This window comes from Phyllostomus discolor, chromosome 10 (genome assembly GCF_004126475.2).
Source record: "Phyllostomus discolor isolate MPI-MPIP mPhyDis1 chromosome 10, mPhyDis1.pri.v3, whole genome shotgun sequence".
NCBI classification, from domain to species: domain Eukaryota; kingdom Metazoa; phylum Chordata; class Mammalia; order Chiroptera; family Phyllostomidae; genus Phyllostomus; species Phyllostomus discolor.
The window spans coordinates 91408960-91435141 of record NC_040912.2 but is presented as its reverse complement, the minus strand read 5'-3'; the positions used below and the strand labels follow the sequence as shown (position 1 = coordinate 91435141).

The 26182-nt window shown below is 49.6% G+C and overlaps 4 protein-coding genes and 1 pseudogene across 4 annotated transcripts in view; all 5 read right to left on the bottom strand.

The window, feature by feature from the left end:
- LOC114507464 (GTPase IMAP family member 8-like) overlaps positions 1 to 1146 on the bottom strand; it is a 20591-nt gene extending 19445 nt beyond the window's left edge. Inside the window, exon 1 of the mRNA XM_036011022.1 lies at positions 551 to 1146. Coding sequence (XP_035866915.1) covers positions 551 to 1133 — 583 coding nt within the window. The 5' untranslated portion in view covers positions 1134 to 1146. The remainder of the gene's footprint in view (positions 1 to 550) is intronic.
- The window catches only part of LOC114507465 (GTPase IMAP family member 4-like), a 658105-nt gene that overhangs the window by 57882 nt on the left and 574041 nt on the right, over positions 1 to 26182 (bottom strand). The window lies entirely within an intron of this gene.
- Positions 1 to 26182, bottom strand: part of LOC114507468 (GTPase IMAP family member 7-like) — a 265099-nt gene that overhangs the window by 110715 nt on the left and 128202 nt on the right. The gene's annotated exons all lie outside the window — the stretch shown is intronic.
- Positions 1 to 26182, bottom strand: part of LOC114507466 — a 199746-nt pseudogene that overhangs the window by 84460 nt on the left and 89104 nt on the right.
- Positions 4416 to 26182, bottom strand: part of LOC114507421 (GTPase IMAP family member 8) — a 772814-nt gene continuing 751047 nt past the window's right edge. Inside the window, 3 exon segments of the mRNA XM_036011021.1 lie at positions 4416 to 4840; positions 4842 to 5037; positions 5760 to 6383. Coding sequence (XP_035866914.1) covers positions 4504 to 4840; positions 4842 to 5037; positions 5760 to 6383 — 1157 coding nt within the window. The 3' untranslated portion in view covers positions 4416 to 4503.

Sequence of the window (26182 nt, the reverse complement as noted above, 5' to 3'; positions counted from 1 at the left end):
GGGCTTAGCTGGTCATTGTCTTGTGCTCCCGTATCTGGAAGCCCTGGTTCCTGTGTAACCAACCTTGTGTGTTCCCACAGGCTGGCCTTGGCTTGGCCTTGGCCTTGGCCTGGTGTCCTGGTCTCGTCCCGACTCCAATCTACCTACACAAGGAAGAGGAGCCTGGTGACTTGATTCAGACTGAATACCAGCCTCACCTCCAAAGCCTTCCCCTTCCTTATTTCTCCTTGCTCCTTTCTAATCCCTACTGCCTGCCCCAGCCTGACAGTGCATTTACCTACAGAGAGCTGACGCATCATGGTAAGAGGCACTGACCCTCAGCTCCTGACATCAGGAACCTTCTTCCCACCCACCAGCCCTCCCCTCCCCCACCCTCACCCCCACCCTGAGCAGGCCACTAACTAGGAGACCAAAGGTATTTCACCCAGCTTTCACCACCAGTCTTTAAACTCCTTACAGTTCGAATGGCTATTTGAAGATCCAGAACCTTTGGAGTTTTTTCGTTGTTGTTCCCCACGTAAAACAAAATCCAAGCCCTCTTTATGGTTACCTATCAGCTCACTGGCCATTTTCAAAAGGACTGCCACTTGGTCTTCCCTGGCCTGGCCAGTTTCATTGTTGTTAAAAGCACAGACTCGCCCCACCCCACACTTTCTAATGATCCCCTTCACAGCTCTGTCATCTGTGTTGGCACAGTAATAGGTAATGGCCTCGTCCCCCAGGTCTTCCTTCCGGGTGAAAAGCACAATCATGTGTTTCGTGACATCCTTTCCGAAGTGGGTCTCCAGCATCTTCACCACCTCCTCGTCCTCGTGAATGACCCGTCCCAGCTGCAGCACCAGGACCAGAACCGTATTCCCTCCACTGGTGGGCACGTAGGGGCGGACCATCTCCAGCTGGAATGGATCACGGGACGTCGGGCAGAGCCCGGGAGTGTCCACCACCACGATGTCCCACTCAGCCCCTTTCCTCTTGCCCTTCTGGCATGTCTTGGTGACCGGCTGGGCTTGCAGCCGAGAGAGGAAGATGGACCTCCCGAGGATGGTGTTCCCAGTGGCACTCTTCCCGGTCCCGCTCCGCCCCACCAGGACGATGGTCAGGGCCTCTGTCGGAGGAAAGCAGGAGAGAGCCATGACCCTGGGTGGATTCAGGTCCCCTCTTCAAAGCCCTGCCACACACTGCTTGCCAAGGATGCTCCAGGGCATCAGGGCCCACCTCCCCACCTGGCAGGGCCAGCCCAAGCACAGTGGATGGCTTCTTCAGACACACACAAGCTACAGCAGGACTTGGAGACCGCAGTCCCTGCCCAATGCTCACTCAATGGACACACTGCTACCTGCTCCTCCCTCTCCATCTGCTCTGTTTTCTAGCACCTTCCTTGACTCCCTGGCACCCTGTGTGTGCTCTGTTAGTCTTCACCAACTCACGTGGGCTAGTCTACTCACCTCATCTCTGTCTTCTGTTCCTGCTGTGACTGAGTGTCCCCCTGCCCACTCATGCTGACTGTAGCACATTCTCCGGGATGTAGTTGAGAAACTACTTCACAGCATTACTTTCGTGAAAAAGCTACCACTCGTGCCATCTCCAGGTGGACAGTGCTAAAAGTCACTTCTCACTACAACCACTTTCAACTTATTGGCCTTTCATTGGGCATCCAAAGCACCTCGTGGTTCTAGTGACAGTGCCCACTGGCACTGTCGCTGTGGTGCTGTGAAAAGGTGGACGGTAATTTTCCCACAGGTGGGTCACAGGGGTGATATGATGTGTGTCCTGGTGGCGTCTCTCTGACTTTGCCTGGAGAGCCACATGCACTTTTGAAAGAGCATAGAAACTGCTCTCTGACTCGGCTTACCTTCCTTTCCGAAGCTGCAGGCTGGTCTCTCCGTTCTGCTCTGCCATGTCCACAAGCCTCTGCAGCAGCTCGTCCACCTGGCTCTGCTCTCCTCCTCCTCCTGTGGCCCTGTAGTTGAAGACGCTGGATCGGCCCCCACATTTCTGGATGAGCTCACGGAGGTCTGCATTGCTCTTCAAAAACGTCTCTACTTCCTGACCCCCTAGATCTTCTTTCCTGGTGAGGAGAACGGCCATGTACTTAGTGACTTCATCTGCAAAACTGCTTTGGACGGTGTCCAGCAGCTTCTTATCTCTCGCAGCAAAGGAGCCCAGGGGGGTCACCAGCAGGAAGGCGTGGGGGCCCTCCGGGTTTGTTTCCGAAGATCTGATATCAGTTCTCTGAAATGACAAGTCGGACCATCATGATCAGTAATTTTCCTTCCTCTTCTCCACATTCTGCTCTCAGACTCAAACTTCGTGGTTACTGGGAGGTCGCTGAACTTGGGTCTCGAAGACGTGCCTCCCCACCAGGCTGTTCCTCCGGCTGTACTTTTCCCACACCACGCTTCCCAATGAGCAGGACTTTAGTTCTGACGGCCTGTGGTTCATCTCAGACCCCGCGGCAATGGCAACTGCTGCCCTGGGCCTGTGGGATGAAAGGACAGATTCTGAGTCTTCCTCTTGCAGCTGGGCACAGGGTTGGGGCAGTATGGTGGTTTCCTTCCCTGTCAGTGCTTATACAGAATGGTGTCAGTGCTGAGACCCTTGCAACCCTTGTCCTGGTCAGAAGCTGCCCGCCACATGAAAGCCACGGAAGGGGCTGGGAACAGATTCACAGCTCCGTCAAGGGCTTGAGATGGCCCAGGAAGATGAAACTGGCCTTCACTGACCTTGTTCCTTATGCTTCCTCTCATTTTGCAACCAAAGGTAAGTACTGGCCATGCAGTCCTGAGGCTGAGGCAGGACCAGGGAGAATGTGTGTTTACCATGACCCTGAGTGATAGACTCAGTAGAACAGAATACAACTCACAATTTAAAAGAAAGTCGCGACTACAGATACGTAACTCGGCTGGATCTCCAGAACATGCTAAGTAAAAGAAGCGGATGATGCATAACTGCTTGCTATATGAGCACATGATGTTAAGGTAAGCTGAACTTTCTAAAAACAAGGACTAGGAAGTGCCCCTGCTGGTGTGGCTCAGTGGATTGAGCATTGGCCTGAGAACCAAAGGGTCCTTGGTTTGATTCCCAGTCAGGGCACATGACTGGGTTACAGGCCAGGTCCCTAGTAGGGGTGTAAGAGAGGCAACCACATATTGATGTTTCTCTTTGTTTCTCCTTCCCTCCCCTTTCTCTAAAAAATAAATAATTTTAAAAGAAAAAACCAAAGGACACAGATCCTGACCCAAAGCATTATGAAGTGGTTAATATTGGAGCCGCCTGGACCTTTCAGCTGCTGGGAGAACATCCCATAGGTCTCATCTCACACAGCACCCTCAGCAGGCAGCTCTCAGCTGATTCTGCACACAGCTGAGTAGGACATCACTCACCACCTGGGACGGAGAGGCAGCCGGAAGTGCGGAGGCAACACAAGAAGGAGGCTGGGACCACTGGCACCACACCTGTCTTGGCCGGCCGGCCCCCAGACATGGGACACTGAAGCCCCTAGAGTGTCAAGCCATTACCATGTGAACCATCTGAGGTTTAACCTAATACCAAGCCCTCTAAAGGAGAGAGACTCAACAGTGAAAAGGAGTTTTCAATATGTTTTGCTAGAAGAAATCTAGAATTATATTTAGAATCTTAAAGCTTTGCCAGATGGGCTAACCTTGGCAGTTTTACTGCGCTTCTGAGTTTGTTCTAGTCTGTTCACTCCATGTGATGACCTCACAGTACAGTGTGTTCAGACCTCCCAGAGTTGTCTTCACACCCTCAGGGACAACAAAGAGGGGGTGACTGGGTCACTGTGCACTCAGCATTCAAAAGGAGACAGCACGAGGAACAGCCACCTCGGGAGGAAAGGGAAGCTTAGGAGCCAGCAGACCCAGCAGGCAGCAGGCCACCCAGGAGCCCAGCTCCTCCTCCTGCCACACCCAGGGCTTAGCTGGGTCATTGCCTTGTACTCCCATATCTGGAAGCCCTGGTTCCTGTGTAACCAACCATGTGTGTTGTGGCCACAGGCTGGCCTTGACCTTGGCCTTGGCCTTGATCCTGGAGTCTGTCCCGACTCCAATCTACCTACACAAGGAAGAGGAACCTGGTGACTTGATTCTCACTGAATACCAGCCTCACCTCCGAAGCCTTTCCCTTCCTTATTTCTCCTTGCTCCTTTCTAATCCCTACTGCCTGCCCCAGCCTGACAGTGCATTTACCTACAGAGAGCTGACACATCGCATGGTAAGAGGCACTGACCCTCAGCTCCTGACATCAGGAACCTTCTTCCCACCCACCAGCCCTCCCCTCCCCCACCCTCACCCCCCACCCTGAGCAGGCCACTAACTAGGAGACCAAAGGTATTTCACCCAGCTTTCACCACCAGTCTTTAAACTCCTTAGAGTCCTAATAGCCTTTGAAGGGCCAGGCACCTTTGGAGTTTTTTTGGTTGTTGTTCCCCACGTAAAACAAAATCCAAGCCCTCTTTATGGTTACCTATCAGCTCACTGGCCATTTTCAAAAGGACTGCCACTTGGTCTTCCCTGGCCTGGCCAGTTTCATTGTTGTTAAAGCACAGACTCGCCCCACCCCACACTTTCTAATGATCCCCTTCACAGCTCTGTCATCTGTGTTGGCACAGTAATAGGTAATGGCCTCGTCCCCCAGGTCTTCCTTCCGGGTGAAAAGCACAATCATGCGTTTCGTGACATCCTTTCCGAAGTGGGTCTCCAGCATCTTCACCACCTCCTCGTCCTCGTGAATGACCCGTCCCAGCTGCAGCACCAGGACCAGAAACCGTATTCCCTCCACTGGTGGGCACGTAGGGGCGGACCATCTCCAGCTGGAATGGATCACGGGACGTCGGGCAGAGCCCGGGAGTGTCCACCACCACGATGTCCCACTCAGCCCCTTTCCTCTTGCCCTTCTGGCATGTCTTGGTGACTGGCTGGGCTTGCAGCCGAGAGAGGAAGATGGACCTCCCGAGGATGGTGTTCCCAGTGGCACTCTTCCCGGTCCCGCTCCGCCCCACCAGGACGATGGTCAGGGCCTCTGTCGGAGGAAAGCAGGAGAGAGCCATGACCCTGGGTGGATTCAGGTCCCCTCTTCAAAGCCCTGCCACACACTGCTGCCAAGGATGCTCCAGGGCATCAGGGCCACCTCCCACCTGGCAGGGCCAGCCCCAAGCACAGGGATGGCTTCTTCCAGACACACACAAGCTACAAGCAGGACTCGGACCACAGTCCCTGCCTAGTGCTCACCCACAGACATGCTACTGCTCCTCTCTCTCCATCTGCTCTGTTTTCTAGCACCTTCCTTGACTCCCTGGCACCCTGTGTGTGCTCTGTTAGTCTTCACCAACTCACGTGGGTCTAGTCTACTCACCTCATCTCTGTCTTCTGTTCCTGCTGTGACTGAGTGTCCCCACTGCCCACTCATGCTGACTGTAGCACAGTCTCCGGGATGTAGTTGAGAAACTACTTCACAGCATTACTTTTCGTGAAAAAGCGACCACTCGTGCCATCTCCAGGTGGACAGTGCTAAAAGTCACTTCTCACTACAACCACTTTCAACTTAATTGGCCTTTCATTGGCATCCAAAAGCACCTCGTGGTTCTAGTGACAGTGCCCACTGGCACTGTCCTGTGTGCTGTGAAGACGTGGATAGTAAAGGGCCATACAATGTGTGTCCTGGTCGTGTCTCTCTGACTTTGCCTGGAGAGCCCACATGCACTTTTTGAAAGAGCATAGAAACTGCTCTCTGACTCAGCTTACCTTCCTTTCCGAAGCTGCAGGGCTGGTCTCCGTTCTGCTCTGCCATGTCCACAAGCTTCTGCAGCAGCTTGTCCACCTGGCTCTGCTCCTCCTCTCCTGTGGCCCTGTAGTTGAAGACGCTGGATCGGCCCCCACATTTCTGGATGAGCTCACGGAGGTCTGCATTGCTCTTCAAAAACGTCTCTACTTCCTGACCCCCTAGATCTTCTTCCCTGGTGAGGAGAACGGCCATGTACTTAGTGACTTCATCTGCAAAACTGCTTTGGACGGTGTCCAGCAGCTTCTTATCTCTCGCAGCAAAGGAGCCCAGGGGGGTCACCAGCAGGAAGGCGTGGGGGCCCTCCGGGGTTTGTTTCCGAAGATCTGATATCAGTTCCTCTGAAAATGACAAGTCTGGACCATCAATGATCATAATTTTCCTTTTTCTCCACATTCTGCTCTCAGACTCAAACTTCGTGGTTACTGGGAGGTCGCTGAACTTGGTCTCGAAGACGTGCCTCCCCACCAGGCTGTTTCCGGCTGTACTTTTCCCAACACCACGCTTCCCAATGAGCAGGACCTTTAGTTCTGATGGCCTGTGGTTCATCTCAGACGCCTCGGCCAACGGCAACCGCTGCCCTGGGCCTGTGGGATGAAAGGACAGATTCTGAGTCTCCTCTTGCAGCTGGGCACAGGGATGGGGGCCGTGTGGTGGTTTCCCTTCCCTTTCAGTGTTTATACAGAATGGTGTCAGTGCTGAGACCCTTGCAACCCTTGTCCTGGTCAGAAGCTGCCCGCTCACATGAAAGCCACGGAAGGGACTGGGAACAGATTCACAGCTCCGTCAAGGGCTTGAGATGGCCCAGGAAGATGAACTTGGCCTTCACTGACCTTGTTCCTTATGCTTCCTCTCATTTTGCAACCAAAGGTAAGTACTGGCCATGCAGTCCCTGGGCTGAGGCAGGACCAGGGAGAATGTGTGTTTACAATGACCCTGAGTGATAGACTCAGTAAATACAATACAACTCAGAACTTAAAGACAAATAGTGACCTACAGATATGCAACTTGTCTGAATCTCCAGAACACACTAAGTAAAAGATGCTGGATGCAAAACTACATGCTATATGAGCACACTATACGAAGTTCAAGAACAGACCTGATTACCCGATGCTGGTAGGAGTCTGAAGAGCTGATGGAAATGTTCCACGACTCTACTAGGGGAGTCTAACCTGTGGCCCACAGGCCGCATGGGGCCCAGGGTGGCTATGAATGTGGCCCATCACAACACCATAAATTTACTTAACACATTATGAGATGTTTTTGTGATGTTGTGTAGTAATGTATTTAATGTGTGGTGGCCCAAGACAACTCTTCTTCTTCCACTGTGGCCCAGAGATGCTAAAAGGCTGGACACCTTCCAGATGGCTGTGCAGGTGTGTAGATGTGTACAAAGGCCCTGAGTATATACTTAAGATTTGTGCATTTTACTCTATGTAAATTCTACCTCAACAAGTTTCAGTAAAAACCTGTGCCCCCAAACTGTCTCTCCATATGTGCCCTGTTTGCACCATTTCTCCTGTGACCCAAGGTCAATGCCAAAACTACATACTGAGAAATGGCAGCATCAGCAACCCCAAGGATAGTCACTGGGTCTGTGTCACCCAGAGCACCATGTGGACTGGCCCTCCAGACCTTATCTGCACAGCAAGTCTGGGAGGGGGGTGAACATGGCATTTAAAGAAAGCAGCCGAACTCTGGCTGGTGTGGCTCAGTGAATTGAACACCAGTCTGTGAACCAAAGGGTCACCGGTTCGATTCCCAGTCAGGGCACATGCCTGGGTTGTGGGCTAGGTCCCCAGGAGGGGACATACCAGAGGCAACCTCGCACTGATGTTTCTCTCCCTTTCTTTCTCCCTCCCTTCCCCTCTCTCTAAAAATAAATGAAATCTTTAAAATAATACAGATATGAGCTTAACATTTTTTAAAGATCATCTTACCATGTGGATCATCCGCCTTCTGCAATGTGCCTTCTTTCACACAGCCCTAGAAAATGAGGAGGACAGATGATGAATGCAGATCTCAAATCTTCTCTTCGGTGCACGTCACTCCAGTTGAAGTGTAAGCTCCCCAGAAGCAAAAGCTTGCATTCCTTGGCTATGAATACATTTTTCATTCAAGTTTTTCAGTCACAGAAACCAGGATGTCCAACCTTTTCATGTCCCTGAGCTACACTGAAGAAGAGTTGTCTTGGGTCACACATTAAATACACAAACACTGACTAACACTGATGAGCAAAAAAAAAGGTCTGTACATAATTTTCGTGAGCTCCACCACCACAGATAAGCAAAAAAGTCCTCACATAATAACCCTGATTATGCAGCAGCCCTTTTGATAATCTTTTAAAATCACTGAGCAAGTCCCAAGTTTTTGATCACTAATATAGAAAACGTACGTATCTAAGCAATAGAATGTCATTGTTTTTTAATATGTTATTATTACAGTACAACAAAAGAGGACAACATAAAACCAGCGGGATGCTTGACACTGTATTTGAGAAACTGGAGCATCAGTATCTGGTTTGATAGAAGTGGTTGCAATTCTCAGGAAGCTCTCAGGGTGCTCATCAGATATTTTGGTTCTAATCTTACAATTACTATGTTTCATTCTTGAAATCAATTGCTCACAAACATACATGCTGCCAAATAGTAATGACGGGAATAAGCCATGATCGGGCACGCATGTTGGGAACTGCCCTGACTAGTATCAGAAGCTGAAACCCCCGCCTAGGCTAAGGCTAAGGGAACGCCCTTGGAACCATAAGCCAGCAAGGAGACAAAAGCTTATCTCCCTGGCAGGAATGCTGCTTCTGCTGCTGAACCCCAAAAAGCTTGGTCGGTTAGCCAAAGACGGGTAAGATTCCCCACGGGGGGAACGACCTAAGCCAGGCACGATCACTTTGGGAGGCCCCCCAAAAGAAGGACTTGGGGGGCTGCAGCAAAAGAGGGTGACGGACCCTCGCTCCTCGGCTTTGACATAGCCTGAGTTCTCGTCATCTGGGAGAAAATCTCCTTATTGCCTTAGTTCCCGTGCTAAGCCTGAAACAATGACAGGGTGGTGCAGCTCTCTGCTGAAAGGGGCAGATTCCCTGGGTGATGAGGCCTAAGAAAGAACATGTAAATTACTGTGAAACCTTCTTTGTTTAGAATGCTCTCAGTTGAATGAGAGGGGTCCAAGGAGGAAGTTGGTTCCTCAAAGTCTTACAGCTCTTTGACCCCCACTCAATAGACCAGCAGAGTTCCTTGTTTTCTATAGTTCCTTACTTCCCCCTGATAAGTACTGTACTTTACCTGAATTATTATGCAAAATGAGCCCAATAAAAGCAGCTATGGATGGAAAATTGGGGCACCCCCCACTAGGGGTGTGGCCATTTCGTCCCTACTTCCCCACAGAAACTAGTCTTGTCTCTGTGCATGTTTTTTTCTCTCGCGTGTTTTTCGGCGAGCCATCCACAGCGTTCCATGGTCACTGCTGGCCGGTGACCCACGTGCAACACACACATGCACTCAAATAGGGTGAGCAAACATACATTTATTTTATGTGACATTTGTGACACATGATCACGAGAAAATCTCACAATGTTTTAAGTAAATGTACAATGTTGTGTTGGGCCGCATTCACAGCCATCCTGGGCCACATGCAGCCCTTGGGCCATGGGTTGGACACCCTTGCCATGAGCTGTCACTCTAGCTGTTGTGTGTGAAGTGGATAGGGGTGTAAGAATGAATGAGGGGAAAGTCGTCAGCAGACTATTTGTACACCAGTATAGGGGAGAGAAGAGGCTGGCTGGGACCAGGTGATGGCCGTGGGCATGGAGCCAAGCAGCTGGGTTCCAGGTGCATGATCACACAGACTTGAGGATGTCTCAGACAGCAGGTATTGGCTTGGGGGATCACAGCCACCTCCCAGGTTTGGGTTGGAAGAGCGTGGTGAGCAGCACAACCATTCACCAAGTTGAGAGGAAAACAGAAGTCTCACTGATTTAAGAGGGAAAACTAGCCCTGGCTAGCGTGGCTTAGTAGATTGAGTACTGGCCTGAGAACCGAAAGGTTGCTGGTTTGATTCCTGGTCAGGGCACATGCCTGGATTGTAGGCCAGGTCCCCAGCTGGCAACCCATCAATATTTCTCTCACACATTGATGTTTCCCTCCTTCCCTTCCTGTCTCTCTAAAAATAAATAAGACTTAAAAAAACAAGAGGGGGAAACAAGGAGTTTAGACAGGTGAAGTCTGAGGTCCTATAAGAGAGCCCAGTGGAGATGTCAAGTAGCAATTGGATAAAGGACTCAGAACTCAGAGGAGAGGCTGGACTAGAGCAACTATTTTGGAAACTGTTGGCAATAGATGGACCTCAAAGCTGCACAATGTGGCATCACCAGAAGACAGACTAGAACCAAGCTGGGTGGATGCCAACTTTTAGAGCTCATTATAGGAGGACTCGGCTACTTCCAGAGTGGCCAGAAGGGGACAGGGGGCAGGGAGGCTGAGGGGACAAGAAGAAGACAGTCCTACTGAAGCCAGGGGTGTCTAATGAGTCATTTGTAGCCAGAAATATGAGAGGTAAAGTCCGACAAGGACACTGATGTATCCATTAATTTACCAATAAATGATTTGTCCAAAGGCTAATATTCCAAGTGACCTCCCATCTGGTGCCTCATCATATCAGATTACGGATAAATAGCCCCTGAAATAAAACCTATGAAACTGCTTCCTTGTCTGGGCCCAGATTCTTCCCACCAGCTCTAACCACAGGGAGACCCTGGGAGACCTTAACGGGAATTCTCACCTGGAATCCGCCACCTTCATTTCTGCAGTTCACATGATAGGGTCCTCCATTCGCCTCCACCAAACACTTGACCAGGTAGAGGAGCCCCATCACCTGGATGGCCCGCTCGGCCTCCCCCAGCTCCTCCCCCACCTTGTTGTTGAAAGCCCAGTATCGGCTTCCATGGGCTTCAACCAACTCTCGGACCGAGCTGTTTTGGTCAAGGTAATCCTGCATGGAGACATTCCCCAGATCGTCCTTCCTAGTGAAGATGATAATGGTGTGCTTCCTGGCTCCCTCTCCAAACACCTTCCTGATGCCCTCGATGGCCTGTCTGTCCTCCTCTGTGCAGTAGCCAATGGGGATCACCAGAAGCAGGGCATGGAGGCTGGGGGCTGAGAGCTCCAGGCAGCATTTCACGTTGCGTCGCTTGTCTTCGGCACAAGCTGCGGAGAAGAGGTCGGGGGTGTCGATGACCACCACCTTCTCGCCCATCACGTCCCCACTCTCTCTCTGGCATGTTTCTGTCACCATCCGTGCACTGAATTTGGACACAAACACATCTCTGCCCAGAATGGTGTTTCCTGTGGCGCTTTTCCCTGCGCCCTTCTTCCCTAGAAGGAGAAGCCTCAGTTCCCCCGGGGAGCAGCCCTGCTCCTGCTCAGAAGCTTCCTCTGGATACAGACTCCTGCTGCACCTGTGGGGACAAAGGACAGCACGTCGGGGTTCCACTGACAAGCCCGGTGAACAGAGGAACTGCAAGAAAGAGTGTGTGCTCTCTCTCTAGCTCTCTTTTTTTTAACCCTCACACAAGGACATTTTTTTCATTGCTTTTTTTATTTGAGAGAGAGAGAAGGGAAAGAGAAAAACATGGATGTGAGAGAGAAACATCAACTAGTTGCCTCCCATAGGCGCCCTGACCAGGGGTTGAACCCACAACCTAGGCATGTGCCTTGACCTGGAATCAAACCTACAGCCTTTCAGTTTATACGACGATGCTCCAACCAACCGAGCCACGCTGGCCAGGGCAAAGTGCATTCTCTTTTTGACTCAAGTTTTTCCCCTGAGGATTTAGGCTACTGAAGTCCTAGACTCAGACTCGACCGGAACAAGAAACGCTGTTTGCCAGGATTGTGCTCATTTGTGAAATAAGCCCATACTGGTAGAATGTCACTGTGGACTCACTAAACCAACAACCCTCTTCTCTACTCACCTTACCCCCATTTCCATGCTGGGAGAAATCTAGACACTCTCCGTGACAGAATAATACCCCCAGCACCCAAACACCGGGTGTCCATGTGCAAATCCCAGAATCTGTGACTTCATCACCTTTAGTAGTAAAAGGGACTTCACTAATGTGATTGGTCTCCTCTGATGGACAGAGAATCTCGGATCAGCTAGCTGGGCTCCACATAAGTATATCATGAGAGGCCTTAAAAAGGGAGGCAGGGAAGTTGGAGTAAGAGAAAGGAGTGTGAGAGCAGAGCTCTGGGGGGTCGGAGAAGGAGAGATTTGAAAAGGCTACTCTGCTGGCTTTGGTGATGGAGGTCGACTCTACAAGCTGGAAAAGCCAAGGACACGGGTTCCTCCATGGAGCCCCCAGAAGGATCACAGTCCTGTTCTACAACTCCGTGTTAGGAATTCTGACCCCCAGAACTGTAAAATAATAAATTCGGGGAGGGTTTTCATGACTACATTGTGGTGATGCGTTACAGCAACACCAGGAAACGCATATGCTCTATCTCCCAGCCAATCTTCCAAACAGGAGTGTCCATGCGACCCACATCTAGTTGGTGACAGTTGAGGGGACATTTCCTTGGGCCTTCTATAAATACTGTTGTGCTCTTGATGCTAGGGACAGACTTCAGCGAGAGCTCCAGTTGTCATGCCTCCTCCCTTTCTTTTTGCATGGAATTTAAATGTGATGTCTGGAATTGCAGAGGCCATCATGGGGCAATGAGGTAACAAATAAGATAACAAAAAGTCAGGTGTGAGCCATTCAAGCCAAAGGAGGGCAGAGCAGAAGATAACAGGATCTCTGATGACATCACTGAGCTACCCTGGAGCCACCTCTCTGTCAAAGAAACACCTACTATTCTTACAATTTAAGCTGTTGCTACTCCAAATTCGAGTCACCAATTAGCAATACTGCCAGCAGCTGGGCTCCTGTAAGAACTGCAGAATCGCAGACCTCTCCCAGACCTGCTGAATCAGCATCAGTAACTCAACAACTTCCAGGTGGTTCCCATGAACAGCAAGTTTGAGAGTCGGTTTCCTTTGGTTAAAAATCAGCATTCTTAACTAAGTCAGAACCTCCGAAGAGTCCAGTGTCCCAGCACCGTCCCACTGAACAGTCCCTCCGTCAGATGCCAAGCACCCACGTGTCCCTGAGTCTGTCCCCAACTTCTCTGTTGTGCCCGTCGGACTCTTGGTCTCTTCCTGAGCCACAGTGTTTTCATCACTGAAACCAATGTGACTTCATCAGAATGACCTTAAAGTCGGTCTCATTTACCCAATCAAGTGGGTGCCAACCCCTTGCTGTTGTTCAAAAATGTCTCACTACTCTTCCCTTGCTGTTGTTCAAAATTCTCTCGCTTGTCTTGGCTTTCTAATCTCCTAGAGGGCTTTTAAAATCAGTTGCCACTTCCTTGAGGAAATCCTGATGAAATTTTGAGTGCCATTGATTGAATTTATGCGTAGTTTGAGAAGAACTGGCATCTTCCCACTGTTGCTGTTTCCTGCACTCTCCTTGTTGATCAGTTTTCAATATGTTCTAATCCCAGCTCTTACTTCTGCTGGACCATAAAGTAAGAGAAGTGATTATCAAATTCAAAAATGTATCGGGAGACTGGCTACCTTGTTATCGATTTCCAGCGTCACTGCACTGTGGGCAGAGAACATTTGTGTAAAATCTGTATTTGTCATTGGCTGAGATTTACTTCTCGGCCCAATAAAGTTTTTATAAATGTTTCATGTGGGCTTGAGGAGAATGTGTAGCCTGTAATTGTGGGTGCTTTTCCCAGTCGGGGACCCCACCTTGTGCCTGCCACCTTAGCTCCAGATCCCCAGAATGTCAGCCTGCCCTTCCCTGAATCCCCCTCCCCCTGCCCGCCTTGAACATTCTTCCCACTCTTCACCGCACCACTTAAACGTCACCTCCATGCCAAGCCTTTCCTGATTTTTCCAGATTGAACTGATCATCGGCTCTTTTCTGGACTTTGGTCTCCCTGCTTCCAACCTTCTCCCAGAGTCTCAAACAAAGGGCAGATGATACCACTCATTAGTCCAAAGTCCCTAAGGGCTTCCCAGGCTTTGTAGTAGTCCAAGACCCCACCCAATCCGGGCTCTGGATGCCTCCCTGGCCTCCTCCCCCACCCCTTCTCCGCCTTGCTTCATCACATCAGCCTCCCTGCTGTTCCCAAACATGCGACCTTGGGGCTTTGTGCTGGTTGTTCATCTGACCTTGAACATTCTCCCCACCAGACTTGTGTGAGGCAGGTTCACTTGCGATAGGTCCCTGCCGTATCACCCCGGTGGCACAAGAGGCTTTCAGTCACACTCTATTTAAGAGCACCCTGAACCCCCACACCCACCGGCATGCCCCATCCCCAGCACCCATTGCTGCCACCTTTCCCATCGGGTGTTAACTTGCCTCTCATTTCTGTGCCACCCTGCCCGTACAGGGTAAGTTCCATGAAAATGGAGACTCGCCTGTTTTGTTCAGCCCCGTACCTACCACATAAAGAAGGTGCCTGACCAGCACTTGCTTGGGACTGAGCATGTGGTGTCTGACTTGAAGGACAAAGAAATGCAGCTGAAGAAAGTGGGGAATGAGAAAGGCCCTTTTCTGTGTTGTCAGTTGATAGCTCATACCTTTTAGAGAGCAGTGTCTTATAAAGTACGTGATTGTCTAACCACTATGCCATCCACCTGAAACTAATAGAAAAATAAGGCTGCACGAAAACTGTAATGGAAATAAAAAGAATAACATATTAAGAAGGACTAAAAAAACATACACATGGACCAATGGAACAGAACAGAGAGCCCAGAAATAATCCCAAGTCTCTATGGTCAGTTAATATTTGACAAAGGAGGAAGCAACATAAAATGGAGTAAAAATAGCCTCTTCAACAAATGGTGTTGGGAGAACTGGACAGCTACATGCAAAAAAATGAAAGTCGAGCACCAACTTACACCATATACAAAAATAAATTCAAGGTGGATAAAAGACTTAAATATAAAACGTGACACCATTAAAGTCCTAGAGGAGAACGTAGGTAAGAAAATCTCAGATATTTCACGCAGAAACGTTTTTACTGATATGTTTCCTAGAGCATGGGACATAAAGGAAAGAACAAACAAATGGGACTTCATCAAAATAAAAGCTTCTGCACAGCTAAAGAAACCAGTATCAAAATAAAAAGAGAACCAACTGTATGGGAAAACATATTTGCCAATGATATCTCAGACAAGGGTTTAATCTCCAAAATATATAAATAACTTATACAACTCCAATCTAAGAAGACAAGGAATCCAATTAAAAAATAGGCAAAGGACTTAAACAGACACTTCTCCAAGGAGGACACACAGAAAATCCAAAGACACATGAAACAATGTTCAATATCACTAGCTATCAGAGAGAAGCAAATTAAAACCACAATGAGATACCACTTCACACCAGTCAGAGTGGCCATCATAAACAAAGCAACAAACAACAAATGTTAGAGAGGTTGTGGAGAAAAGGGGTCCCTAGTGCACTGTTGGTGGGACTGCAGACTGGTGCAACCACTATGGAAAACAGTATGGAACTTCCTCAGAAAACTAAAAATGGATCTGCCTTTTGACCCAGCAATTCCACTGCTGGGACTCTATCCTAAGAATACTAAAACACCAATTCAAAAGAACCTATGCATCCCAATGTTCATAGCAGCACAATTTACAATAGCTAGATGCTGGAAGCAACCTAGGTGCCCATCACTAAATGAATGGATCAAAAAACTATGGTACATTTACACAATGGAATTCTGTGCAGCAGAAAGAAAGAAGGAGCTCCTACCCTTTGCAACAGCGTGGATGGAGCTGGAGAGCATTATGCTAAGCGAAACAAGCCAGTCAGTGAGAGACAAATACCATATGATCTCACCTTTAGCAGGAATCTAAACAACAAAACGAAGAAGCAAGCAAAATATAACCAAAGACATTGAAATAGAGGACAGGCTGACAGTGACCACAGGGGAGAGTAGAGGGAATTTCAGGGGACATTTCCCAATTTAACAAACTTAAAGGACACATGGTCAAAAACTAGGGGAAGGGTTGTAATGGGAGGGAAGTGGGGAGGGGTTGGAGGTGGGGGCTGGACTGGGAGTAAAAAACAGAAAACTGTATTTGAATAATGATTAAAAATAAAATAAAAAAAAAGAAATAGAAAAAAATGGGCAAAGGACTTAAACAGGCACTTCTCCAAGGAGGACATACAGAAAATCCAAACACACATGAAAAGATGTTCAATATCACTAGCTATCAGAGAGATGCAAATTAAAACCACAATGAGATACCACTTCACACAAGTCAGAATGGCCATCATAAACAAAGCAACAAACAACAAGTGTTGGAGAGGTTGTGGAGAAAAGGGAACCCTAGTGCACTGTTGGTGGGACTGCAGACTGGTGCAACCACTATGGAAAACAGTATGGAACTTCCTCAGAAAACTAAAAATGGATCTGCCTTTTGACCCAGCAATTCCACTGCTGGGACTCTATCCTAAGAACACTAAAACACCAATACAAAAGACCCTTTGCACCGTGATGTTCATAGCAGCACAATTTACAATAGCTAGATGCTGGAAGCAACCTAGATGCCCATCAGTAAATGAATGGATCAAAAACTATGGTACATTTACACAATGGAATTCTATGCAGCAGAGAGAAAGAAGGAGCTCCTACCCTTTGCAACAGCGTGGATGGAGCTGGAGAGCATTATGCTAAGCGAAACAAGCCAGTCAGTGAGAGACAAATACCATATGATCTCACCTTTGACAGGAACCTAAACAACAAAACAAACAAACAAGCAAAATATAACCAAAGACACTGAAATAGAGAACAGGCTGACGGTGACCGGAGGGGAGAGAAGAGGGAATTTCAGGGGACAATGGGAAGGGTTTACAGGAACAAATTTAGAGGACACATGGACAAAAACTAGGGGAAGAGTGGTAATGGGAGGGAAGTGGGGAGGGGTAGGGGGGGCTGGACTGGGAGTAAAAAGGAGAAAACTGTATTTGAACAATGATTAAAATAAAATTTTTTAAAAAAAAAGAAAAAAAAGACTAAAAAGATATTCTAAGGAGTCCAAAGGAGGGCACTTGACCAGTTGGACTATTTTTGTTTAGTAAAGGCCAGCATAAAATGCAACCATTTCATTTCATTATTCTTGCTGGGAACACTTCTGTGCGGCAGAGAAAGGATGTGCGAGAAAGGAACCCGTGCCACTGTCAAACACCTTGAGTGTGCCTCAGCCTACCTTCTCAGGCTTTAAGATACAGTGATTTGAGTATAAAAGCTTCATGGCCCCCAAAACAAGACACCAAACTACAGGCAACGGCCTGCCACAGGGAGAAACCTCCCTGGAAGGAAGGAGACAGAAGAGGCTGGAAGGGCAGAGTGCTGACCCTCCTTCAAGAATTCCTACTGGGAAGGGCCCACACCAGGCAGAAGTGAGGACACATTCACCAAGGCCAGATACTCTTCTGTAATTTTCTTTTAAAATTTTTTAATCCTTACCTGAGGATATGTTTTACTATTATTACTACTATTATTGATTTTGCAGAGAGGAAAGAAGAGAGAAACATTGATGCGATTGAGAAACATTCATCAGTCGCCCTCCGCACGTGCCACAACCAGCATCAAACCCACAACCTAGGTATGTGCCCTGACTGGGGACTGAAGCTGCAACATTGTGGTGCAAGGGACGATGCTCCAGCCAAGCCAGCAACCCCACCTGGGCTCATCTCTGGTACCTTCTGGACATCTCTTACATGACTCAGGAGGCATAGCCCACATCAGCCTAAAACTCACACCTCAGAACTGTAACTGCAGGAGGAAGAGACTTCTTCATAGCCTAAGTCCAATCACTGTTGGGAGTCTTCTAAGAGCATCCTCTCGCTCTGACACTGCCATAGAAAGACACCCTTACCCAAACTCCTTCCTGTCCTTCATTTCCACCATAACGCTGTTTCTATTGGATATCCTTTCCTGTCTGTTTTCTAATTTTCTCTCAACTGCCCTTAGTATAAAACTCCATAAGAGTGAGACCTTGCCTGTCTTGCTCTGTGTCCCTAGACCCTGATACAGTATGTGGCCCTAGTACAGGGTGGGGCAAAAGTTGGTTTACACTTGTGCAAGTGGAAAATAATATAATAGTTAATAATGACATAAGAATAAACTCTGGATAACAAGCAGACTTCCAGCCAAGACAGAGGCATAGGTAGACATACTATGCCTCCTCACACAACCAAAAGGACAACAAATTTAAAAACAAAAAATAACTTCCAGAACTTCCAGAAAACTGAACTGTATGGAATTCCAACAACCAAGGGGTTAAAGAAGAAACATTCATCCAGGCCAGTAGGAGGTGCGCAGATGGGCAACCGGGTGGAGAGGACTCGAGGTGAGGCGGCAGCTGGCAGACCAGACTTCCTACATTTGCTTGCAGATAAAATGGGAGGAATGACTGGGGAGTAAGAAGACCACGCAACCCAGGCTTCAAGCATGGGGAAATAAAGCCTCAAAGCCTCTGACTGAAAAAAACTGTGGGGGTTGCAGCAGCAGGAGAAACTCCCAGCCTCACAGGAGAGGTCCTTGGAGAGACGCACAGGGTCCTAGAACGTACACAAACCCGCCCACCTGGAAATCAGCATCAGAAGGGCCCAATTTGCTTGTGGGTAGTAGGGCAAGTGACTGAAAACTGGCAGAGAGCCCAGCAAGTGGCATTGTTCCCTCTTGCATCCCTCCCCCACATACAGCACCACAGTGCAGCAACCCAGCTTGCCCCGCCCTGGGGAACACCTAAGGCTCCGCCCCTTACTATCTAACAGGTGTGTGGAGGGGAAAAATATGGTCCAAATGAAAAAACAGATCAAAGCTCTAGGAAAAATACAATTAAGTGATGAGAGATAGCCAACCTATCAGATGTACAGTTCAAAACACTGGTAATCAGGATGCTCACCGAAATGGTAGTATAGTCACAAAATAGAGGAAAGAGTAAAGGCTATGAAAAGTGAAATAAAGGAAAATGCACAGGGAACCAACAGTGAAGGGAAGGAAACCAGGACTCAAATCAACAGTTTGGACCAGAAGGAAGAAATAAATATTCAACCAGAACAGAATGAAGAAACAAGAATTCAAAAAAATGAGGAGTGGCTTAGAAACATCTGGGACAACTTTAAACATTCCAACATCCAAAGCATAGGGGTGCCAGAAGGAGAAGAGGAAGAGCAAGAAATTGAAAACTTATTTGAACAAATAATAAAGGAGGACTTCCCCAATCTGACTAAGGAAATAGGATTCCAGGAAGTCCAGGAAGCTCAGAGAGTCCCAAAGAAGTTGGACCCAAGGAAGCACACACCAAAGTACATCATAATTACATTACCCAAGATGAAAGATAAGGAGAGAATCTTAAAAGCAAGGGAAAAAGAGACAGTTACTTACAAAGGAGTTCCCATAAGACTATCAGCTGATTTCTTAAAAGAGACCTTGCAGGCAAGAAGAGGCTGGAAAGAAATATTCCAAGTCATGAAAGGCAAGGACCTACATCCAAGATTGCTCTATCTAGCAAAGCTATCATTTAGAATGGAAGGGCAGATAAAGTGCTCCCCAGATAAGGTAAAGGTAAAGGAGTTCATCATCACCAAGCCCTTATAATATGAAATGTTTATGGGACTCATCTAAGAAAAAGAAGAAGATCAAAACTATGAACAGTAAAAAGACAGCAAAGTCACAGTTATTAACAACCAAACCTAAAAAAAAACAAAAAAACCCAAAAATGAACTAAGCAAACAACTAGAACAGGAACAGAATCACAGAAATGGAGATCACATCGAGGGTTATCAGCGGCGGGGGGGGGGGGAGTTTGGGGGGAAAGGCACAGGGAATAAGAAGCATCATTGCTAGGTACAAAATAGGAGGAGTTAAAAAATAATATGGGAAATGGAGAAGCCAAAGAACTTATATGTGTGACCCATGGACAAGAATTACGGTAGGGAGATGCTGGTGGGAGGAGGTTGCAGGGCATAGGGGAATAAAGGAGAGAAAAAAATGAGACAACTGTAATTGCATAACCAATAAAATATATTTTTTAAAAAGAATAGACTGTGTTTCGCATAGGCACAAGTGTTAACTTACTTTTGCCGCATCCACTCCATGAACGGGGTGGGATGAGGGACGCTGAGGGGGGTGTGAGGAAGGCAAGAGAAAGAGTTTGTGCAAGTGCAGAGAGAGACTGATGTCACTTTGAACAATAAAAGAGGAGTGACTTCATACTGTATTCCAAACCAGAGAAGTAGTATTATTTCTGTACATTAACAAAAAAATTAAAAACACTAGTGGGCAAATAAACAGAGACTTCCTGCGGGTGTGGGGAAGAAAGGACTTTCTTTCCCAAGTAAGCACCATTGTTTACATGGTCCCCATTAGACTGCGACTAAATGACATCTGTCCCACTCGTTCCAGCTGAAGATGCTGTGTGCAATCAAGATTCTCTCTCTCTCTCTCTCTCTCTCTCTCTCTCTCTCTCTCCCCCAACTCCCCCCCCCCCCTTCTCCTTTACCAGCCCAATTCCCTGGGATCACTCCAGGCCACTCTGGAGACTCCAGCAGAGCCCGGAGAGAAAGAGAAAGCAAGCTCCCTCTTCAACTCTAGTCGCGACTCGAGACCGCCTCCACCTTCTTCTCAGCGGGCAACCCATGCAAAGCTGGAGGCTGGGGGCTGGGGGCGGGGCGCCAGGATTCCTCCCACCCGCCAGTTCACAGCCGCGGAAAAAGGTGGTCAGGGAAGCTTCCAGAGCTCGGCCTGGGGAGGACTGGCTCAGGCCTCGGGTAGAAGCGAAAGTGCGTGTGGGCGAGAGCCCAGGCGGCGTAAAGGTAGGTACGATCAGAAATATTATTTCTAGCAAACCTCGACCATTTTCAGGGCTCAGGTATGGGAATCTGAGTGAGCAAAGGCTCAAGAATAATCAAAAACTGAATGTGGGAATCAGGGTCCCAACTGCCACCTTCATGGGGAGGGGAGAAGGCACGCACGGGGCAGGGCGCGGCGGGGCGTGGGTGGCTGCTGGTGGCGCAGTCCCAACGTCAGGGGGTCCCTGAGCAGTGGACCCCGTTCACTTCCCCTCTCCTGCCTCGCCCACCAGGCCTTCATCCCAGTCTTTCGGGGAGCAACCCTTCCCAGAATCTCCTCCCCCCCCCCCCCCCCCCCCCGCCCCAAGACAGGTGGGAGCCTCTGTTCCCTCCCCTGTGGGGCTGGGGAGACCAGAGCTGAAGAAGGAGGAACCATTTCCGAGGTGCTGAAATCGCGCCTTCCGGGCGGCCCCTGCCACCTCTCCGGGTCAGGACCCCGCGGGTGTCGGCACACCTCTGCCCACACATACCTTGCTCCTGTCGCCTGCCCCGCCACAGTCTCAGCACTTGCTCCTGTCGCCTGCCCTGCCACAGTCTCAGCACTTGCTCCTGTCGCCTGCCCTGCCACAGTCTCAGCACTTGCTCCTGTCGCCTGCCCTGCCACAGTCTCAGCACTTGCTCCTGTCGCCTGCCCTGCCACAGTCTCAGCACTTGCTCCTGTCCCCTGCCCTGCCACAGTCTCAGAACCTCCACGCTGGGCTGGCTCCATTCTCGCTGGTTGAAGCGGCTGCCGGGTCCGCCTGCTCCCGCTGGCCGAACCCTAAAGCAGTGGTGGGAGGGGCGGGGCCAGGGGAGCGGGGCGGGGCCAGCTCTGCGGGCGCTGAGTCTTTCGGATGACCAGCGTTTCCGAAGAAGAAGAAGTTTCTAAACAGTGGTTTCACCTAAACGGAACAGTTGCAACCCACGGGAAGCCCAGATTTAGTGCCCGGCCACCGAGAACGAGGTCAGGGGCGGCGGGGTTAGGGAGGGACGGGCACACGCCTCCACAGCTCGGCCCCTGGTGCAGCTACGGAATGGACGGGTGGGGGGCAAACGGGAGGGTCCCCGGAGACGGGCCGTCGTGCCCTGGGCACCGCGAGCTGTCTGGGGGGCTTCCTGCTGCTGGGGACAGAAAGGATGGCACCTTTAGGGGCTTCAATGAAGACGTCGTTCCCACCAGCAGCTCCCGGGCCTCTGTCCACCCTGAAACAGTCTTGGCAGCGTCTGTAACAATTCCTCGCCTCCTCTTCCAGGAAGCCTTCCCTAAAACCCCCGGCCTGAGGAACCCTCAGACTAACGCTGCTGCTTCCCCCGCCAAGAATTATCTTCCTGAGCTAGTAAAGCACTTGAGATGCTGACACCGTCCATGCCTTCAAGTAGCTCATACAATGAAAGCCCTTTGGTGAGAAGCCATAGCGTCCCAAAGCCTCCCACGACAGAAAAAAGTGGGACACGGAGCAAGACTCTTTCACACTGTATTTCATTGTGGTAAAAACAACCCAAAACAAAGAAAGCACAGCAACGAACATTAACGGGACCATCATAGCCATTTTTAGGTGTGCAGTCCAGCGGCCTGACTCTGGACCCGTCCTCCCTGCCTCCCTGGGAGACCCGAGTTCCCCTCCCCTCCCCCCTCCCCCGGCCCTGGGACCCCCCGTTCCTGCTCTGGTTCCTAAGACTTTGATGACTTTAGATACTTCATACTGGGGCGAAATCAGACCCAGTGTGTCCTGTGGAGAGTGGCTTTTTTTTTTCTTAGTGTCATGGCTTGGGGGACGGTGACATCCACGAGAGAAGACTTGTAACCGGGGTGCAGAGAGAGGACTGGCCATTCCGTGAACTTGACCTCACACTTTCACACCAGGCTTGGTCTTTGAAACTGTCGGAAGTGCTGAGCCCTCTGAGTCGTGGTCCAGGAAGGAGGAGCAGGCTTTCAGCGGCTGCCCTGTCCCCAGGGGGCACCTTCTCCTGGCCTGGTCTTGTTTCGAAGCTGAAGGGATGCTGTCACTGCCCACCGGGGGCTTCGGGCCACGGGCTACCCCTTGGTGGGACACTGACAAGGCTTCTCCCATCCCCCACCCCATCTACCCCATTCATAAGAAGGTCCTGAAGGCTCCCACCCTCGGGCATTAGGTCCACTTGCGTTGACTCGATTCGGTGAAAGGTAAGACCTCGGCCATGGTGGCTCACCCCAGCTGTGTCACTCCCAGAAGCAGAGTCCATTCCGGGGCACAGACACAGGCCTAACCAGCTATCATGTCCTCAAAATAGACAACAGAGTGAACTGAGTTGAAAAGCACACTTCACCTGAGGACATTTTTTCACTACTTTTAGAAAGCCAGGAAGGGAGAGAGAGAGAAACATCAGTGTGAGAGAGATACAGTAGGCGCCAGGACCACCAGGGAATTGAACCCACAGCCTTTTGTTCACAGGAGGACACTCCAGCCAACTGAGACACACCAGCCAGGGCTTGCACTTGTTCTTAAAGAAAATATTAAGTTTTGAAGAGCACGCTGGATAAAACCAAAGCTTCAATGAACTCCGCAGTGATTTAGTAGGTTGCCTGTCTGCTGCGCTGACCAGTTTTACTAAGTGATCCTCCTGCACACCGGTTTTGGGAGAATCAGGTGTTCCCGCAGGGAAGGCTGCCTCTGGTTCGGGCTGGGCCCTGACCTGGGGAAGGATGGAGGCTGCCTGCCCCCTAGTGGCCACGTGGCTAATGACAAGGGCAGGGCTGGGAGCGCTCACTCCGCAAGGACAGCACCCCTATCCCCATCCCCTCCCAGACTCTGGGCAGGAGGGAGAGGGCCTGGGCTTCCAGGCGTCCAGTCAGCCAGGAAGACACGAGTGCTGCCCGCAACGCGGAGGCTGCCGGGCGCCGCACTCGACGATTCACAAGACCAATCCCCGACGCCAGGCGCTCCGTCTAATGACGAGAAGACACTAAACCTGTGGGGCTGAAACAGTGTGACGCGAGGTCCTGATGCGCTCGCTGTAGGTGCCCTGGGGACAAAGAGGAAGCTCCGCAAGCTCTGCGAGATGGAGAAACGACCGAGTGGGGACAGACTCAGAAACAAATCCATGAACCCCCGGGGACTGTGGCAGGTCCCACAACGGCGGGGATGAGAAGGAGGAAGACGTCCCCGGGGGAGCTGTGTCTGCCCGAGGCCTGGGCGGGCGTGCAGGACGTTCTCTGTGCAGGACCCACGGCAGAGGGAGACGGGCAAACGCCAGGGCATCCGGGGTGCTGAGAGCAGCTTGGGGGGCCGGGGGGGGGGGGTACGTTGGGCTGGAGGCAGGAGGACCAGGTCCAGGCTACTGCAAGAGTCTAAGCCAGAAACTCGGACTGTGAACCTAGTATAGCGACGGTGACCATGGATGGTGGGAAAGAGAACTGATCTGTGATCTATTTAAGGGAGGGAAACAATCACTTTTTTTAAAAAGAAAAGTATACTTTTTAATTTTATTTATTTTTATTTTATAGCACTTAAACGTCTTTTTTTTTACAATTGTTCTTTTTTAAGATTTTTTAAAGATTTTATTTATTTATTTTAGAGAGGGAAGGGGGGAGAGAGAGAGAGAGATAGACATCAATGTGCGCTTGCTGGGAGCCGTGGCCTGCATCCCAAGCATGTGCCCTGACTGGGAATAGAACCTGCGATGCTCTGGTTTAGCAGCCCGCGCTCAATCCACTGAGCTACGCCAGCCAGGGCAAAACAGTCATTTGTATAAGACAAACTCAGTGCTGCTGTGATGATGGTTCAGGCTGCCACGCTGAAGGGCGTGCTAGTCACAGCTAGGCAGTGGCACTTCAGAAAAACAATGCTATTACCTGTTTCACTTCAAAGACAAAACATGTGTTTACCACAGTTTGGGCAGATGGCAGTAAAGTGTCCTGTAACTAAATGTGTATATTTTGACGGTTTTCTGGTAGAATTAAATGTCTTATTCAAACAGAGTCCTTCTTTGTTACAAGAATTATTATTAATAAATGATAGGTTTCTTTTAAAACTTTTGCCCTGCCTGGATAGTTCAGCTGGTTAGAATGTCGTCCTAATACGCCAATGTTGCAGGTTCGATCCCCAGTCAGGGCACTTAAAGAATCAACCAGTGAATGCGCCAGGACTATTGATGATATTCCAATTAGAACAAGTACAGACAGTAAAGAACACTGCTATAGGTTAGAGTTTTCAGAAAGATTATGTACAAAAAATAGCAAACAGAACAATGAATTCAGTAAACGTGTAGAAACAGTTCACCCAGATTCACATAACATCTGCTGCCCCCAACAGGACCAAAGAGATACACTCTCCATTCTCGTCCCCCATGGGGATACGGAGAATTCAGAGGGGGGGAAATGCAGTAGGAACTGAATGGGACATTCCATGAAGTGAAAGCCCAGGTTGTGCTCTCCGGGACAGTGAAAGCGAAGATGCAGGCCTCGATATGAGCAGAGAAGTCAGCAGGTACTGTGGCGACGAGTGAGGAGATCGGGCAGAAGAAGATGAGATGCCCCTTCCTGGGCCCGTGTTCACTGAAGTCAGTGCCACTCAGCCCAGCATCGCCGGTTTCAGGAGGGCCTTATTCGGCGGCTACTGTTGGTCTCCTGTGCCTGACTTCCCCTGTCCAGGGGCTGGGAGTGATGAGAGGCTCCATCCACAGTCTGCTGCCATCCTTGTCCCGAGCTGTGCAGCATCCGGCGTTGGGTGAGCCGGTGGCGGAAGCTGTCTGGGTCAGAGCAGATGTGGTTACAGGCCTGGTGCCGGTGGCTGGAAGCCAGAGACGAGGGACAGGCAATAAACGAGGGAAAAGGAAGCATGGGTTTCCCCGTCTGGTTTCCAATCGGCTTCGTTCCACTCTTCAGCCTGGTAAACACAGCTGGTTTCCAAATGTGTATGGATGTGTGAGGTCTGAATCTGAGCACTCTGACAGGTGACTAAACTCTGTTTGGTGTGTGTCTCCCCTGACTAGCTTCATCATTGTCTCCCTGCAAGAAGGTGTTATGAACTGAATGTTTGTGTTCCTTTAAAATCCAAGTGTAGGATCTCTGACCTACAGTGTGATGGGATTTACAGGCTAGCCTATTGGAGCTAATGAGGTCGTGAGGATGGGGCCCTCATAATGGGATTAGTGGCCTTAGAAGAAGAAGTCAGAGCCCTGGCTGGTGTGGCTCAGTGGATTAAGCACAGGCCTGCAAACCAAAAGGTTGCTGGTTTGATTCCCAGTCAGGACACATGCCTGGGTTTCGGGCTGAGAGGCAAACCATCAATGTTTCTCTCGTGCATTGATGTTTTTTCTCTCCCTGTCTTTCTTTCTCCCTTCCGCTCTCTCCAAAAATAAGTAAATAAAATTAAAAAAAAGAAAAAGAAGGTCTTGAAAGATGGTGGCTTTGCTCCAGGCAACGTGATTCTTGGCTTCTGTGAAGAGGAGTTAAACTCTTGGATCCGTGGAGGAACAGAGCAAGTGGTCTAGGTT